A 16,698-nucleotide genomic window follows, 5' to 3' on the forward strand; every position below is an offset into this window, starting at 1 on the left:
TTGTCTCATCTCCTCATTTCCTTATCTCCTCTCTCCTCATTGGTAGAAATGTATCATTATTGTTTTTAATATCACATCTATAAACTAGGTATTCTCCGAAGTAATTTGTTGTTATTTATTTTTCTTGGGCTGTAGGTATCAATAAACACAATAGTTGCTCATTCCTGATTACCTGAGAAGATACTGATTACCACTTTCTTTAGCAGCTATTTGTACAGTTGAGTGGTTTGCTGGGCCACTTCAGAAAGCATTGAGCACTAGCCATGTAGTAGAGACCAGATTTGCATTTAGAGCAGTCTGGGTAGGGTAGTGGATTTCTTTACATCAGGTGACCCAGTTGGGAAGTTAGGATAATCTAACAGTTTTCATGGACATTTGAAATGATGTTGGTCCACAAGTGACCAGTTTTATTGAATACAATTTCGCAACTTGAGGGGTATGAAGTCATGACCTCTGGGTACCATAATAATTATACTACTGTTCCCTTATTATGTCATTGTGAAAGTTCCATTATACCAGTTGAAATTTCAAAGATGAACAGAACCTTTTGATCTAAACTCCTGAACAAATTCATCATAGATTAGAATCATAGAATGACTGCAACACAGAAGATGGCCATTCGATCCATCGTATCTATGTCGGCTCTTTGCATTTGCAACTCACTTGATCCCACTCACCTGTCTTTTCCCATAGCTCTGCAATCTTTTCTCTTCAGATAATTATTCAATCCCTTTTGAAAGTCACAATTCAATCTACCTCCACCGCATTCTCAAGCAGTACATTCCAGATCCTAACCACTCACCAGATGAAAAAGTTTTTCCTCATGTCGCCATTGCTTCTTTTGCCAGTCATCTTTGATTGGTGTCGTCTGGTTCTTGATCCTTCTGCCAACAGGAACAGTTCCTCCCTATCTACTCTGGCCAGTCTTATTATGATTTAGAACAGCTTTATCAAATCTCATCTTAATCTTCACTTTTCCAAGGAAAAGAGCCCCACCATATCAAATCTATCCACATAACTAAAGTTCCTTATCTCTGAAACTATTCTCATGAATCTTTTCTGGATACTCTCAATGCCTTCATATCCTTCATGATATGAAGTGTGGCGCCCTGAACTGGATACAGTATCCCAGTTGAGGCTGAGCCAATGTTTTATATAGCTTTATCAAAGCATCCTTGTTTTTGTACTCTATATTCCTATTTATAAAACCCAGAATCTGATTAGCTTTATTAACCACTTTTCAACTTGCCCTGCCTCCTACAATGATTTATGCACATATACAGCCAGGTCCCTCTGCTTCTGCATTCTCTTTTGAATTAAACTCTCATCTTATATTGCCTCTCCCCTTCCTATCAAAATGAAAGAATAGTTTAGTATGAATTTGTTTTTTTTATTCATTTACGGGATGTGGGTATTGCTGGCTAAGCCAGCATTTATTGCCTGTCCCTAATTGCCCTTGAGAAAATAGTGGTGAGCTGCTTTCTTGAACCGCTGCAGTCTCTGTGGTTTAGGTATACCCACAGTGCTCTTAGGGGTGGGAGTACCATGATTTTAACCCAGTGACAGTGAACGGCGACATATTTCCAAGTCAGGATGGTGAGTGGCTTGGATGGGAACTTCCAGGCGGTGGTGTTCCCATGTATCTGTTGTCCTTGTCCTTCTAGATGGTAGCGGCTGTTGGTTTGGAAGGTGCTGTCGAATGAGTTCCTGCAGTTCGCCTTGTAGGTGGTACACATTGCTGCCACTGTTCGTCAGTGGTGGAGGGAGTGAATGTTTGTGGAAGGGATGCTAGTCAAGCGGGCCGCTTTGTCCTGGATGGTGCCAAGTTCCTTCAGTGCTGTTGGAACTGCAGTGATCCAGGCAAGTGGAGAGTACTCCATCACACTTCTTGACTTGCGCCTTGTAGATGGTGGACAGTCTTTGGGGAGTCACAAGGTGAGTTACCTGTCACACGATCCCTAGCCTCTGACCTGCTCTTGTAGCCACAGTATTTATGGGGATAGCCTAGTTCAGTGATAAAAACAAAAAACTGCGGATGCTGGAAATCCAAAACAAAAACAGAATTACCTGGAAAGACTCAGCAGGTCTGGCAGCATTGGCAGAGAAGAAAAGAGTTGACGTTTCGAGTCCTCATGACCCTTCAACAGAACTAGGTGAATCCAAGGAAGGGGTGAAATATAAGCTGGTTTAGGGGGGCGGCGGGGTGGGGGAAGAAGTGGAGGGGGTGGTGTGGTTGTAGGGTCAAGCAAGCAGTGATAGAAGCAGATCAACAAAAGATGTCACAGACAAAAGAACACATAGGGGTTAAAGTTGGTGATGTTATCTAAACGAATGTGCTAATTAAGAATGGATGGTAGGGCACTCAAGGTATAGCTCTAGTGGGGGTGGGGAGAGCATAAAAGATTTTAAGATATTTAAAAATAATGGAAATAGGTGGGAAAAGAAAAATCTATATAATTTATTGGAAGAAACAAAAGGAAGGTTCCTCCACCTTGCGTTGGGCTTCACTGGAACAATGCAGCAAGCCAAGGACAGACATGTGGGCAAGAGAGCAGGGTGGAGTGTTAAAATGGCAAGCGACAGGGAGGTTTGGGTCATTCTTGCGGACAGACCGCAAGTGTTCTGCAAAGTGGTCGCCCAGTTTACGTTTGGTCTCTCCAATGTAGAGGAGACCTCATTGGGAGCAACGAATGCAGTAGACTAAATTGGGGGGAATGCAAGTGAAATGCTGCTTCACTTGAAAGGAGTGTTTGGGCCCTTGGACGGTGAGGAGAGAGGAAGTGAAGGGGCAGGTGTTACATCTTTTGCGTGGGCATGGGGAGGGCCCTCAACTGTGTCCGGCCCATCTCTCGCACATCTGCCCTCACGCCTTCTCCTCCCTCCCAGAAACATGATAGGGTCCCCCTTGTCCTCACTTATCACCCCACCAGCCTCCGCATTCAAAGGATCATCCTCCGCCATTTCCGCCAACTCCAGCATGATGCCACCACCAAACACATCTTCCCTTCACACCCTCGTCGGCATTCCGTAGGGATCGTTCCCTCCGGGACACCCTGGTCCACTCCTCCATCAACCCCTACTCCTCAACCCCCACCTATGGCACCTCCCCATGCCCACGCAAAAGATGTAACACCTGCCCCTTCACTTCCTCTCTCCTCACCGTCCAAGGGCCCAAACACTCCTTTCAAGTGAAGCAGCATTTCACTTGCATTTCCCCCAACTTAGTCTACTGCATTCGTTGCTCCCAATGCGGTCTCCTCTACATTGGAGAGACCAAACGTAAACTGGGCGACCACTTTGCAGAACATCTGCGGTCTGTCTGCAAGAATGACCCAAACCTCCCTGTCGCTTGCCATTTTAACACTCCACCCTGCTCTCTTGCCCACATGTCTGTCCTTGGCTTGCTGCATTGTTTCAGTGAAGCCCAACGCAAACTGGAGGAACAGCACCTCATCTTCCGACTAGGCACTTTACAGCCTTCTGGACTGAATATTGAATTCAACAACTTCAGGCCTTGAACTCCATCCTCACCCCCTTTCTGTTTCTTGCCCCTTCCTTTTGTTTTTTCCAATAAATTATATAGATTTTTCTTTTCCCACCTATTTCCATTATTTTTAAATATTTTTAAATCTTTTATGCTCCCCCCACCCCCACTAGAGCTATACCTTGAGTGCCCTACCATCCATTCTTAATTAGCGCATTTGTTTAGATAATATCACCAACTTTAACACCTATGTGTTCTTTTGTTCTTTTGTCTGTGACATCTTTTGATGATCTGCTTTTATCACTGCTTGCTTGTCCCTACAATCACACCACCCCCCTCCACCACCGCTCCCCCCCGCCCCCCTTAAACCAGCTTATATTTCACCCCTTCCTTGGATTCACCTAGTTCTGTTGAAGGGTCATGAGGACTCGAAACGTCAACTCTTTTCTTCTCCGCCGATGCTGCCAGACCTGCTGAGTTTTTCCAGGTAATTCTGTTCTTGTTTTAGCCCAGTTCAGTTTCTGGTCAATGGTAACCCTCAGGATGTTGATAGTGGGGTTTCAGCAATGGTAATGCCATTGAATGTCAAGGAGCAATGGTTAGATTCTTTCTTGTTGGAGATGGTTATGTCTGGCACTTTTGTGGCGCAAATGTTACTTGCCATTTGTCAGCCCAACCCTGTATATTGTTGCTTAGACTTGGACTGCTTCAATATCTGAGGAGTCGTGGATGGTGCTGAACATTGTGCAATCATCAATGAACATCCTCACTTCTAACTTTATGATGGAGGGAAGGTCATTGATGAAACAGCTGAAGATGATTGGACCTAGGACACTACCCTGAAGAACTCCTGCACTGATGTCCTAGAACTGAGATGATTGACCTCCAACAACTACAACCATCTTTCTTTGTGCTAGGTATGACTCCAACCACTGGAGAGTTTTCTGCTTTGTTCCCATTGACTCCTGTTTCACTAGGCCACCTTGATGCCACACTCAGTCAAATGCTGCCTTGATATCAAGAGCAGTCACTCTCACCTCACCTAGGGAGTTCAGCTCTTTTGTTTATGTTTGAACCAAGGCTGTAATGAGGTCAGAAGCTGAGAGCCCTTGGTGGAACCCAAGCTGCATCAGTTATCAAGTGCTGCTTGATAACACTGTTGATGACCTCTTCCATCACTTTACTGATGATGGAGAGTAAACTGATGGGGTTGTAATTGGTTGGATTAAATTTGTCCTGCTTTTTGTGTACAGGACATACCTGGGCAATTTTCCACATAGCCGGGTAGGTACAAATGTACTGGAACAGCTTCGCTAGGGGCATAGCAAAAAGCAGGACAAATTTAACCCAACCAATTACAACCCCATCAGTTTACTCTCCATCATCAGTAAAGTGATGGAAGAGGTCATCAACAGTGTTATCAAGCAGCACTTGATAACTGATGCAGCTTGGGTTCCACCAGGGGCTCTCAGCTTCTGACCTCATTACAGCCTTGGTTCAAACATAAACAAAAGAGCTGAATTCCCTAGGTGAGGTGAGAGTGACTGCTCTTGATATCAAGGCAGCCTTTGACTGAGTGTGGCATCAAGGTGGCCTAGTGAAACAGGAGTCAATGGGAACAAAGCGGAAAACTCTCCAGTGTCATAAATGTACTGGAACAGCATCGCTAGGGGCATAGCAAATTCTGGAGTACAGGTCTTCAGTACTATTGTCAGAATATTGTCAGGGCCCATTTGCAGTATTCAGTGCCTTCAGCTGCTTCTTGATATCACGTGGACTGAAGCAATTTGGCTGAAGATTGGCATCTGTGAGGCTGAGAACCTTTGGAGGAGGCGGAGATGGATCATCCATTCGGCACTTCTGGCTGAAGATTTGTGCGAATGCTTCGGCCTTATCTTTTGCACTGATGTGCTGGGCTCCTCCATCATTGAGGATGGGGATATTTGGTGGAGTCTCCTCCTCCGGTGAGTTGTTTAATTGTCCACCACCATTCACGACTGGATGTGGCAGGACTACAGAGCTTAAATCTGATCCATTGGTTGTGGAATTGCTCAGCTCTGTCTACCACTTGCTGCTTATGTTGTTTGGCACACAAGTAATTCTGTGTTGTAGCTTCACCAGGTTAAAACCCCATTTTTAGGTACGCCACAAAAATGCCAGGCAATGACCATCTCCAGCAAGAGAGAATCTAACCATTGCATCTTGACATTCAATGGCATTACAATCACTAAATCCCCCATTATCAACATCCTGGGTGATACCATTGAACAGAAACTGAACTGGACTAGCCATATAAATACTGTGGCTACAAGAGCATGTCAGAGGCCAGGAATACTGCGGCAATTAACTCACCTCATAACTCCTCAAAGCCTGTTCACCATCTACAAGGCACAAGTCAGGCGTGTGATGGAATACTGTCCACATGCTCCTGGAATGCCCTCTTGCACTCTTCGTTGACCAGAGCTGATCCCCCGCCTTGGTCGTAGTGGTAGAGTGGCGGATGTGCTGGGACAAGAGGTTGAGTACAATTCTGTTGCTACTGATGGTCCACAGCGCCTCATGGATGCTCAGTCTTGAGTTGCTAAATCTCTTTGAAGTCTATCCCATTTAGCATGGTGGTAGTGCCACACAACACAATGGAGGATATCCTCAAGTGAAGACAGGACTTCATCTCCACAAGGATTGGGCTGTGGTCACTCCTACCTATACTCTCATGGACAGATGCATCTGCGGTAGGCAGGTTGGTGAGGATGAGGTCAAGTGTGTTTTTTCCTCTTGTTGGTTCCTCATCACCTGCCGCAGACCCAGCCTAGCAGCTATGTCCTTCAGGATTCAGCCAGTTCCATCTGTGGTGGTGCTACTGAGCCACTCCTGATGATGGACATTGAAGTCCCCCACCCAGAGTACATTCTGTGCCCTCGTCACCCTCAGTGCTTCCCTCAAGTGGTGTTCAACATGGAGGAATCTGGTTTCATTCCTTTTTATTGACTTTTTGGCAGTTTGATACAACTGAGTGGCTTGCTAAGCCATTTCAGAGGGCATTTAAGAGTGTAGAATTTCAGCAGCATGCTGAAGGCTATTAAGTGTAATGACAATTTTACAATCCTTATCAAATACTTTTGTGCAAACTTGTGCCGAGAATTATTTTATCTCAGAAAATTACAATCCTGTAGAGACCAAATACTTTTAAAAAGAGATTTGAATTCCCAGTGACTGACTCAAATGATTACACAATATTCCACATTAAACCTTTCACTATGACAAACAGACTAAAAGCAACATCAACTAAACATTACTTAGTAGTGTTACTATCCCTGTGAGGGAACTGTAAATGAAAATAACCATATTTACCAAATGAGCCCAAAGAAGAAACTACCAATAAGATTTAACTTTTTGCAAACTTTACTTTAGCACAGATCAGAATCAATGTAAATTATACACAAATTAACGGATGAGTGATACTACAAATGAAAAGATTAATTTCACTTTAAATAATCTATACAACAAAATCTTACAAGACCACAAGCACCTGCTTCACTCCCTGCACAAATGTGGCATCTCTAGCTACACAGTTCCACAATATGTTGTTCCTTATTCATGCTGGGTAGGCCAGGAGTCCTAACCGATTTACCGATGAGTTTCACGGGTACAATTATCATCAGAAAGGCACATTTCTACAAACCTTCACTCCCTCTGGTCACAACAGTTCTGATGGTGTAGCTTTCCAGAGTTTCTTTTCAACAGACCGACCAACAACAGCTTGGTTCATGGTTTGACAACTTCTGGGAAAACACCCAGCTCTTTAGTGTCTTGAGCTATTCACACAGCTTTCTAGGTTTTAGATCTTTTTAGCCATCTTGCATATTGCCTTCAAGAGCTCCTTTCTCCTTTTCTGCTAAAGAGAAAAATAACTGATTAACATTTCCTGACCTGAGAAGAGATTTGTTTCTTCTCCTCAGAAGAATTCAGTGTCATCCTCTTTCTGTCTCTGTGTGCTTTCTCTTTGTATCTGTGTGCCAACTGGCTTGTACCTCCAGCTCTCCATCGTGTAGTTCTCCTGTGTCTACAGCTCTCCTTTGTGTCTGCCAACCACACAGCTTTTGTCTTAACTTCCTTCCTGTTGCTACTTCTTCCTAGTTAAGGGTCCCCAGGTCACATGGACCAGTATTTTTTATTATCCAGGAAAATTATAATTGATCTCTTTACAATTGATGCAAACTGTTAGAAAACCTTTTATAAACATTGCTAAAAACAATTACAGATTCCACAGACATTTTAAAGAATTTGCAGATTTTTCTTACTGTACTGCTTTCAGGTCAAAGGTTGTCACAGTAGGTAACTTGTACACTAAAACTATCTTCCCTTAATTTCCTAACATGATTGAAAGCCCCACATTATGTTTATACTTTACACTGCACCCTCCGAAGAATTGTATTCTTTACAGGAACTGGTCCAAAGTTATTCCCAGCTTCTAGCAGTTTTGCTTCTCCCCATTTCACTGAGTCACAATGCCCAGTGTCTGTCTAAAATAATTTTCCTTAGTCTTCTGAGAATTCCCAAACTTCCAGCTGCAAGAACCGCTCTAGAAGCTCTACCTCCTGGCCTCACCAGGGTGAATCTTCCAGTGTCCTACTGGTCCTGTCTCTTTGACTAGAGAATGGTTCTCATCTGCATTATGCCTGGTAGCGAACAGAGAACAGCTGTTCACAGTAGCTGCTCTTTCTCTGACTCTCTGTCCAGGGTCTCTGAATCTGACAGCCTGATATTCTGGAAATTTGCACAAAGCCACACCAGCTGCTTCTGCTTTTGTGTTCATGGATTAAAGCTGGCATTTGGGTATCAATAGGATTTGACCTGGGCCCTTGGTCCCCATGGCATAAGGTCACATAAGCTTCTCATTGGCAGAACTATCAGGAGGCCACTGACGCACGGTGGCAGCAATATGTACAATCTACAAGATACACTGCAGCAACTCACCAAGGCCACTTCGACAGCATCTTCCAGAGCTGTGAACTCTACCACCAAGTAGGAAAAGATCAGCAGATGCATGGGAACACCACAATCTGCAAGTTCCCCTCCAAGCAACATACCATCTTGATTTGGATCTGTATTGCCGTTCTTTCACTGTTGCTGGGTCAGAATCCTGGAGCTCCCTTCCTAACAGCACTGTGGGTGTACCTACACCACATGGACCGCAGCGGTTCAAGAAGGCAGCTCACCACCACCTTCTCAAGGGCAACTAGGGATGAGCAATAAATGCTGGCCCAGCCAACAATGCCCACATCCTGTGAAAAAATAAAGAAACATGCTCCATTTTAACTTGAATTAAAAGAGGCATTTTAAAAATAACCATCTTATAAAACCTCACACTAATAACAATTTTAATTACAATGGGTATAATGATCTGCTCAGGGGCAAATTCTCTACTCGTCTTAGCATGCCACATGTCCTACACTTTCCTCTTTAGTCTCTCGTAGGAGCCTCCCATTTTCAATTTCAGTGAGCAATATGACTAGCGAAAAGAATATGTGAGACGGTTTTCCATTGCCTTCCTCATGTCTACTTTAAAGAGACACAAGTCCTCTTGCTGTACATAGCTGTCGTCCATCGAGGTTCTAGCTCTTCCACCAAAAATTCTCTAGTTTCCATTTTGGTCATGGCTTGTAACCCTTACCTGGGCTCAGGATGACTGGCAAAAAAATAGGGATGACTACCCCCTGACATCTTAAATAACCATCCTATCAATATTAATACAAAGACATACAAATGAATGCGGATTCCCTTATATCAATGTTTTCCAGGCTCTGGAGTTTTCTACGTGTAGAACAAAAAGCATATCTCACTCTAGGGAATTGGACACTTCTAAAATTTGAAGAAATGTGAGAATGTGCATCTTTGTGTTGAAATAGCCGGTCATGAACATCTAGGCAGAATAAAAGACATCCTAGTCCAAAATCCAAGCAGGGATCAACATGGGTTTTTCTTAACACTAAATGATTTTGTGGAGCAACCTCAGTACTCTTATCAAATATTACTATTTAGATCTATCAGATCAAAAGAGTATACTTTTTGTCAAAACTGTGTATGAAGCTGGCATAAGTTGCCTATTGTTTGTCCCTTTGAAATCAATTACCCTATTGTATATGAAAGAATAACAAGAAGCTCAGTTACAATTATTATAATTTCTACATAACTTGAAATCTAAATAGCTGGACTTATCTTTGATAATTGTCTCCCTCGTCCTAAAGGGAATAATATAACTTCTTATGATACGATGACCAGAACAGCATACAGCATTGCAATTGTGATCTGGCAGATCCCTTATACAGGAGCTTTGTACACAATTTGAGGTTTACTTTCTTTCTGCTAATGAAATCAACTATCTTTTTGCCATTTTATTTTGGTCAAGCTATGGGCTGATTATTTCATACATCATTATCCAAAGGTATTGAAGGATATAGGGTGGGTATATGGCATTGGATCACAGATCAGCCAATGACCTCATTAAATGGCAAACAGGCTCAAGGGGCTAAATTACTATTCCTGTCTTTCTGTTCGTCCACGGTTACCATGAATATTTCTTTCCACTCAGCATATTGCTGTATAATCCCATTTAACAAGTTATTCTTCTAATAAAATTCGTCCATCACATACCAAGCTTGCTTACTTTCTTTCTGTCCTTGTTAATTTAGAATGCTTGAAATTAAGTTTTCAAATGTTCTTGTTGGTTTCAACTTTGTTTCTATTTTACAATCAAATTCAGTAGAACTGAGGAGGGAGAGCAATAGTATGCAGCAGGAGAGATTATAAGGATCTCTTAAAGCTTCCATGGCTTAAAAATCTTAAACGGACAGTGTTCTGAGATTCTGTGTTTCAGTGGCAGCATCAACATCTTAAAAGTAAAAGTGAACTTCATTATAAAAAATGCAGGAGAATGTAGCAGCTTTGAAAATGTTTTTTTCTGTATCTAATAATACTTCTATTTTTTACCATTTACCTGTGTACCACACAGTTCAGTGGACAGATGATATGCTGTCAGGCCTCAGCTGATACCACTCTGAAACTTGACGTGCAAAGATTGCCCTGGTATGACTCCCATTCTGATTTTCCTCCCTGTGAGGAAGCACCTTCCACCCAAATGGCTGAGACTAGTTCAGTGATGGGAAATATGGATGCGAATCCATATGTTACCACTCTGACACATCATGTTGGAGTCCCTTCATGCTAATGGTAGACTATATACTGGTAATTCTTTGAACTTCTGAGGGAAAATCTTAAGTCCTCTGGCCTTCTAATAGCAAAGTTTAGGGGTTCAAGATTGCACTATTTGTTGATTTTTAATGCCAAAAATTATTACAACAAATTGTTGAAATATAGTAGCTTGTATATTAAACTTGAGTGGTTTTGTTTTATCTGTGTGCTTTATCTGTGAGATCCTAAAAAGTTTACTAATTAATTGAATTGTACTGCATTTTGTTTTCCCCACATAGACAAATGGTTTTTGTACGATTTCCTTCACTTTCTGGATTGATTAACAATCCTTTATTACTCCCTGGGTTGAATGTGGTACCTACTATCTCAGATGATGATGGAGAGCAAAGAAATTATTTTTCATTTCCTTCTGTCTCTACCAGGCAACATAGCTCACCAGGTAACTCTTAATGATCATTTTTAAATGCAGTTATATGCTTCCTGTTATAGTTTAGTTTCACCTTCCCTGAATGTTCAACATACTTTCTGTGAAATGTATTTAAGTGTTCTCTTTGCCTTTTATGACTCAAAGCAATTAGGTCCTTTCCTAACTTTATGTATGTGTTGCAATCCTGTTAGGGGCCGTTAACGCTTAAAGAAGAAATCAGATCACCCAGCAATTAACTGACAGAACTACGCCACAAGATTTCACATTTTTTAAATAAAAACAAACTTTATTATACATATATAAAGAGAAATTAATCAAAGTAAGCACTATTAACATAACACTATAGCTTATCGAGACTTATGCCATAAAAAGATAAGAGAACTCTTGGGGACAAATATAAAGTAGTTCTACTTTATATTTCCCCCCAAGAGTTCTCTTATCTTACAAAATCTTTAAAGTTTATTCATTTTTCTTGGGGCCAGCTCAAAAGGTATGCCACCGCGCTATGGAATTCACTCTGATCTCTCATCAGTATTCCAGCTATTCTGCAAGGTATTTCATGGGGTCCTTCCATTAGCTTTTGCCTCAGCGACTTTCCAATTCCTTTACCAACCTCACGACTCTGGATTCCACAGCTTGAGCATAGGCCTCCCTGTGATTCCTGCACAGTGGCTTAAAACATCAGAAAATATCCTTGGTTCCATTACCCTGCTGCTATGCTTTCAAACTGCAACCAAGCTGATTACTTCCAGAACAATGTTAACTGCTTTTCATTTAGAGGATTACTGTAAATTTCTTCCTTTAGCTTCCAACTGAACAAACCTTCCTGTTATTTTTTTCTCCCTTTCCCAACTTTGCCTCATACTAAATACCACCTCCCAATCACAGGCTGCATCATGGATGATAAATCTAGCTTTTACTCTACTTCAGGTGGAAGCCTGGCTTTATCTCTCTACTTCCAAGGAGCTACAAGCTACATAAGACCCAAAGCTGACGCAGTCTCTTGGCTGCTTTTCCAAATGTTAACCAGTCTTGCCTGCTGGCTATGCCCTAATTGAATTCACAGAGATAAACTCAAAACAAATAATCTCTCTAAGTTCCACCCACCTCCATGGCGAGGTGACACACTAACTGATCCTAGGTAGAAATGTAAATTAACCGCCTTTTAATTCCAAAGCTTTCCTTCATTCTAGAAAGCCATATTAATAACTTAGTCCTCACTGGAATAACTGGAGACGTCATGTCTCCAGTTCTTTAGATGAGTGAGCCCACCTACTGTTTTATAATCTTACCTATCTAGTTGTTAACCTCTTAAGTTAACTTGGCCCCAATCTTTTAAATGTAATAAATTCCAAATTTGTTTGATTTGCATTTACTTCAAGGTTGCTTGTCAGTTTCTTAACCAGATGCCCCCATTTTCTATAGTTAAAACTTTAATTCCTAAAATTAAATGTTATGTTTAAAAAACATGAATTATGAACTAGGTATTCGCAACACATGTCAATAACAAATTGATTAATAGAGATTGCCTGATTAATGGGAAAATCTCTGTCTTGATCGGGATGATGATACTTGCTTGAAATATTAAAAAACCAGCAACGCTTATAATATTGTAAGAAAATAACATCACCTCTGATCAAATTTGTTCCTTTCCCACTGGTCAATCTTCATTCATCAATTCTATCATTCAATTAGGTCTCAGGCTTCTGATCTTCTGCTTGGTTGCTTCTAAAACTTGATTTAATTATCCGCTAATTTTAATCCCAAATTATACCTTACATACATTACCATTCCCAAAAAATAGATATTTAAATTTGTTGCTATTGTTGTTTGATGGTTAATATATTCCTGTCACACTTAATTTTTCTATTTGTTCAGGGATGTGAGTAACACTGGCAAGACCAGCATTTATTACCATCTGTAATTGCTATTAAGAAGGCCTTCTTAAAATGCTGAAGTCTGTGTGATATAGGTACTCTCACAGTGCTGTTATTGGGGGGGGGGGGGGAGTTCCAGACTTTTGATTCAGTAATAATGAAGGAATGGTGATATATTTCTAACTTAAGATGGTGTGTGAGTTGGAGGTGAACTTGTAGGTGATGGTTTCCCATGAGAGCACTGTCCCTCTTTGAGGTGGTAGAGATCCTGAGCTTGGCTGTGCTGCCAAGGAAGCTACTGTGCATGCAAGAGATAGGGTACACTGCTGCCACTGTGCCAGTGGTGGAGGAAGTAAATGTTTAAGGTAATGGATGGGGTGCTGATGAAGTGGACAGCTTTGCCCTGAATGGTGTTGAGCTTCTTGTGTTGTTGGAGTTCGTCCACTCCTGATCTGTGCCTTGTTGATGGTAGAAAGGCTTTGTCAAATCAGGAGGTGAGTTACTGGTTGCAGAATTCCCAGCCTTGGGCCTGTTCTTGTAGCAAGAGTTTTTATATGGTTCAGTTTCTAGTCAATGGTGACCCCCCTCCCCCAGGATTTTGATGATGGGGGTTTCAGTGATGGTAGTGCTATGGATGTCAAGGGAGGCGATTAGACTGTGGCTATTGCCTGACACTTGTGTGGTGCGAATGTTACTTGCCACCTCTTCAGACCAAGGCTTCAGACCAACCAAGGTTGTCCAGGTCTTGCTGCACTCGGGCACTGCCTGCTTCATTTAGTGAGGAGTTGTAAATGAACTGAACACTGCAATCATCAGCAGACATTTCCCACTTCAGGCCTAATGATGGAAGGAAGACTGGGCCTAGGATACTGTCTTGAGGAACTTCTGTGCTAATTTCCTGGAGCTGATATGATTGATCTCCAATAATCACAACCATCTTCTTTTGTGCAAGTGGAGAGATTTACTCCTTCAATTTTACAAGGGCTCCTGGATGTCACACTCCGTTGAACATTGTCTCGATGTGAAGGGCAGTCACTCTCTCCTCTAGAATTCAGCTGTTTTGTCCGCCTTTGGTCCAAAGCTATAATTAGGCCTGGAGCTGATTGGCCATGGGGGAATCTATACAGAATATCGGTGACCAGGTTATTGGTGTGTAAGTTCTGCTTGATAGCTCTGCTGATGACATGTTCCACCACTTTGTTGTTAATTGAGAGTAGGCTAAAGGGGCGGCAATTGGTAAGAATGGATTTGTCCTCTTTTCATGAACAGGACATGCCTGGGCAATTTTACATTTTTCAGTTAAATGCTATTTTTGTAACAACTGTGTTTATTTGTGCTGCAACACCAGGGGAGCACTTCCTGCACATGCACAATGTCAGAGAGTGGAATCATCTGGCCCCGTTGGCGGCGAGCATAAGTGGGCAATATAGTGAGAAGGCCAAAAATCGATTTTAAACTGTCGTGAAACTAGTTTGCGATCGTCCGCTCCACCTGTCAATGGCGGCCTGCATTTGCTGCCACTGCATGCCAGGAACCTAATTTCAATACTTCACCTCATGATACGCTGGAATCACTCCCCCACCCTGGATCATCCGAGCACGTTGGCATGATCGCGCACTGACATGTTTCACAACTGTAGACAAGCGACATGCACCTGGCGAGCTGCTCTTTGCTTGGGACTTCATGGTTCGTTTGCCTACCTTGCTTCGGGCAGCACTCATGGTCATCAGTGCCACACTTCGCAGACAGCGCCACATCAGTTTAGGGGGACTCACGGGCAGGCCTCTACCTACCAGAACAGCCATAAGGTGGAGATGACTTTTCAAGGGCTGCAGGGCTAGGGCTTGCTTGGGGAAAGCGGAGAAGTGGCCTCAGACAAGAGAAGAGGCTGCAGGGCGATGGCTGTACTGGGGAAGGGGGGTATCCCAAGGTGTGTGTGGGGGCACATGTTGATCTGTGCAAGTAATCTTAAGATGGTGAGGGCTGAGGAGGCAGTTTCCAGTGGAGATCAGGCCAGGTGGAGATGTGAGGATGTGTGTGATGAGTGAGTGGTGATGTCCCTTGAGCTGGCAGTGAGTGAGATGCCAGTGAATGTGTTACCCTGGAGGCACAGATAAGATCATTCATCCTCCTTCTGCACTGGATGACCAAGCTCTTCTGTGCAGCATTGGCACTAACCACCACTGCCACCACCTCCCAAGCCGGAGTGGTGAGATTGTTGGACCTCCTGCGGCTAGAGCAGGGGATGGAGGACAATACGGCGGGCCTCCAAAAGGTATTCCAGTGACAGGTAACTGAACTCTTCCTGGCTTTCACTGGAGCAGTCCTGGGCTGCAAGCATTGATTACTGTGTGCACGGCTGCAGTTTAGATATGGCACCTGGAGCGAGGAAACAGTGAGGTAATGGCGTGGCGGGTGATTTAGAGGCCGCCAGCCAGTGAGACGGCGTGTTTCCTGTGGCTACATAATTAATTAGGCAGAAAACCGTTGATACGGCATGAAAACCTGGCAATGTGGATGGTGGGTAAAACGCATTTAGGGCAAATTTGGGTCGATTCCGCCCAGAGTGTCAGCTGGTTGCATTAAAACAAACAAGTTGGCTGGACACAGGCTAACAATAAAGAGCACAAGTTACAATTTTTAGATCTGTGTAATCCTTACTGAATTGGAAGTTCTTGTATATAGTTTACGTATCATTTATCAATTGTTCCCTCTGTAAAAATCAATGAAAAAGTACTTTGAATAAAATATTTAAGAAAAAATTAATTACCCCATATAGGATTTGAAACGATTACCCTGGGATTACCAACTGAGCTATATGGACAATGGACCAACTCCCTGCACGAGTCCTTAACATGCTGGGGAAAATCATTTAAAACATATTTTTTTTTTTTCATGGTCTGATTTATTATGGAGTGTGTTAAGTTAATTACGTGATGTTACGTGTGGGAGATTTAAACCCCTTTCTAGATGCAGCCATTTCTCTTTCAAAGTCCTGGGTGCCTTTTTAGACATAGCCCAGAATTTTCCAGCACCCCACACTGGCGGGATATTTCGGTCCTGCCGATGTGAATGGAAATTTCAATGGCTCGCCAGCCCTGCTGCGGTGTAGGGGGCTGGAAAATTCTGGCCATAGAGTGGCAAATGGGTGTAAGGCATAAAGTGTCAGTTAATTTTAGCTCCTGATTAAACTGTCTCAATCGAGGTAATTAGGTAAATCAGGAATTAGGTCAAAATCCCATCCTGCCGAGCAGATAGGTATCCAGAAGAGGTGAGCATGGGGGCTCATGGGAGCTGAGCATGGCTGCATTGTGGGCCAAGTGCATATGCGCAACTGTTCCTGACATGTTTCCTGTCAGTGGCAGGAGCCTAGTGCTTTGTAACTCTACTGGAACAGCTTGGCTGGGAGTGCAGCTAGTTCTGGAGCAACACTATAACTGAGAAGTGGTTGGGGCCCATAAACCTTTTCTGTATTTAGCGCACTCAAACATTTCTTTATGTCACATGGAGTGATCGAATTGGCTAAAGGCTGGCTTCCATGATGGTGTGGACCTCAGGAGGAAATAGATGTAGATCATTATAGGCAAAGGAATGACTAAAGGGCCTATTCAAGCCTATTCACCCATTCAGTTAGAACTTGCCTGATCTACGACCTAATAGTTTTCCTGCTTTTGCCTGTATTCCTTAAAACCTTTGAC

General features: G+C 42.8%; 1 protein-coding gene across 10 annotated transcripts in view; it reads left to right on the plus strand.

Annotated features, from left to right (window-relative positions):
* LOC121285080 (probable E3 ubiquitin-protein ligase HERC1) overlaps nucleotides 1–16,698 on the plus strand; it is a 436,191-nt gene that overhangs the window by 219,041 nt on the left and 200,452 nt on the right. For all 10 annotated transcript variants that reach the window (XM_041201223.1, XM_041201218.1, XM_041201210.1 and 7 more), the window contains one exon: nucleotides 10,975–11,135. In XM_041201223.1, the coding sequence (XP_041057157.1) occupies nucleotides 10,975–11,135 (161 nt within the window). The remainder of the gene's footprint in view (nucleotides 1–10,974; nucleotides 11,136–16,698) is intronic.

Source organism: Carcharodon carcharias, chromosome 1, assembly GCF_017639515.1.
Source record: "Carcharodon carcharias isolate sCarCar2 chromosome 1, sCarCar2.pri, whole genome shotgun sequence".
Taxonomy (NCBI): domain Eukaryota; kingdom Metazoa; phylum Chordata; class Chondrichthyes; order Lamniformes; family Lamnidae; genus Carcharodon; species Carcharodon carcharias.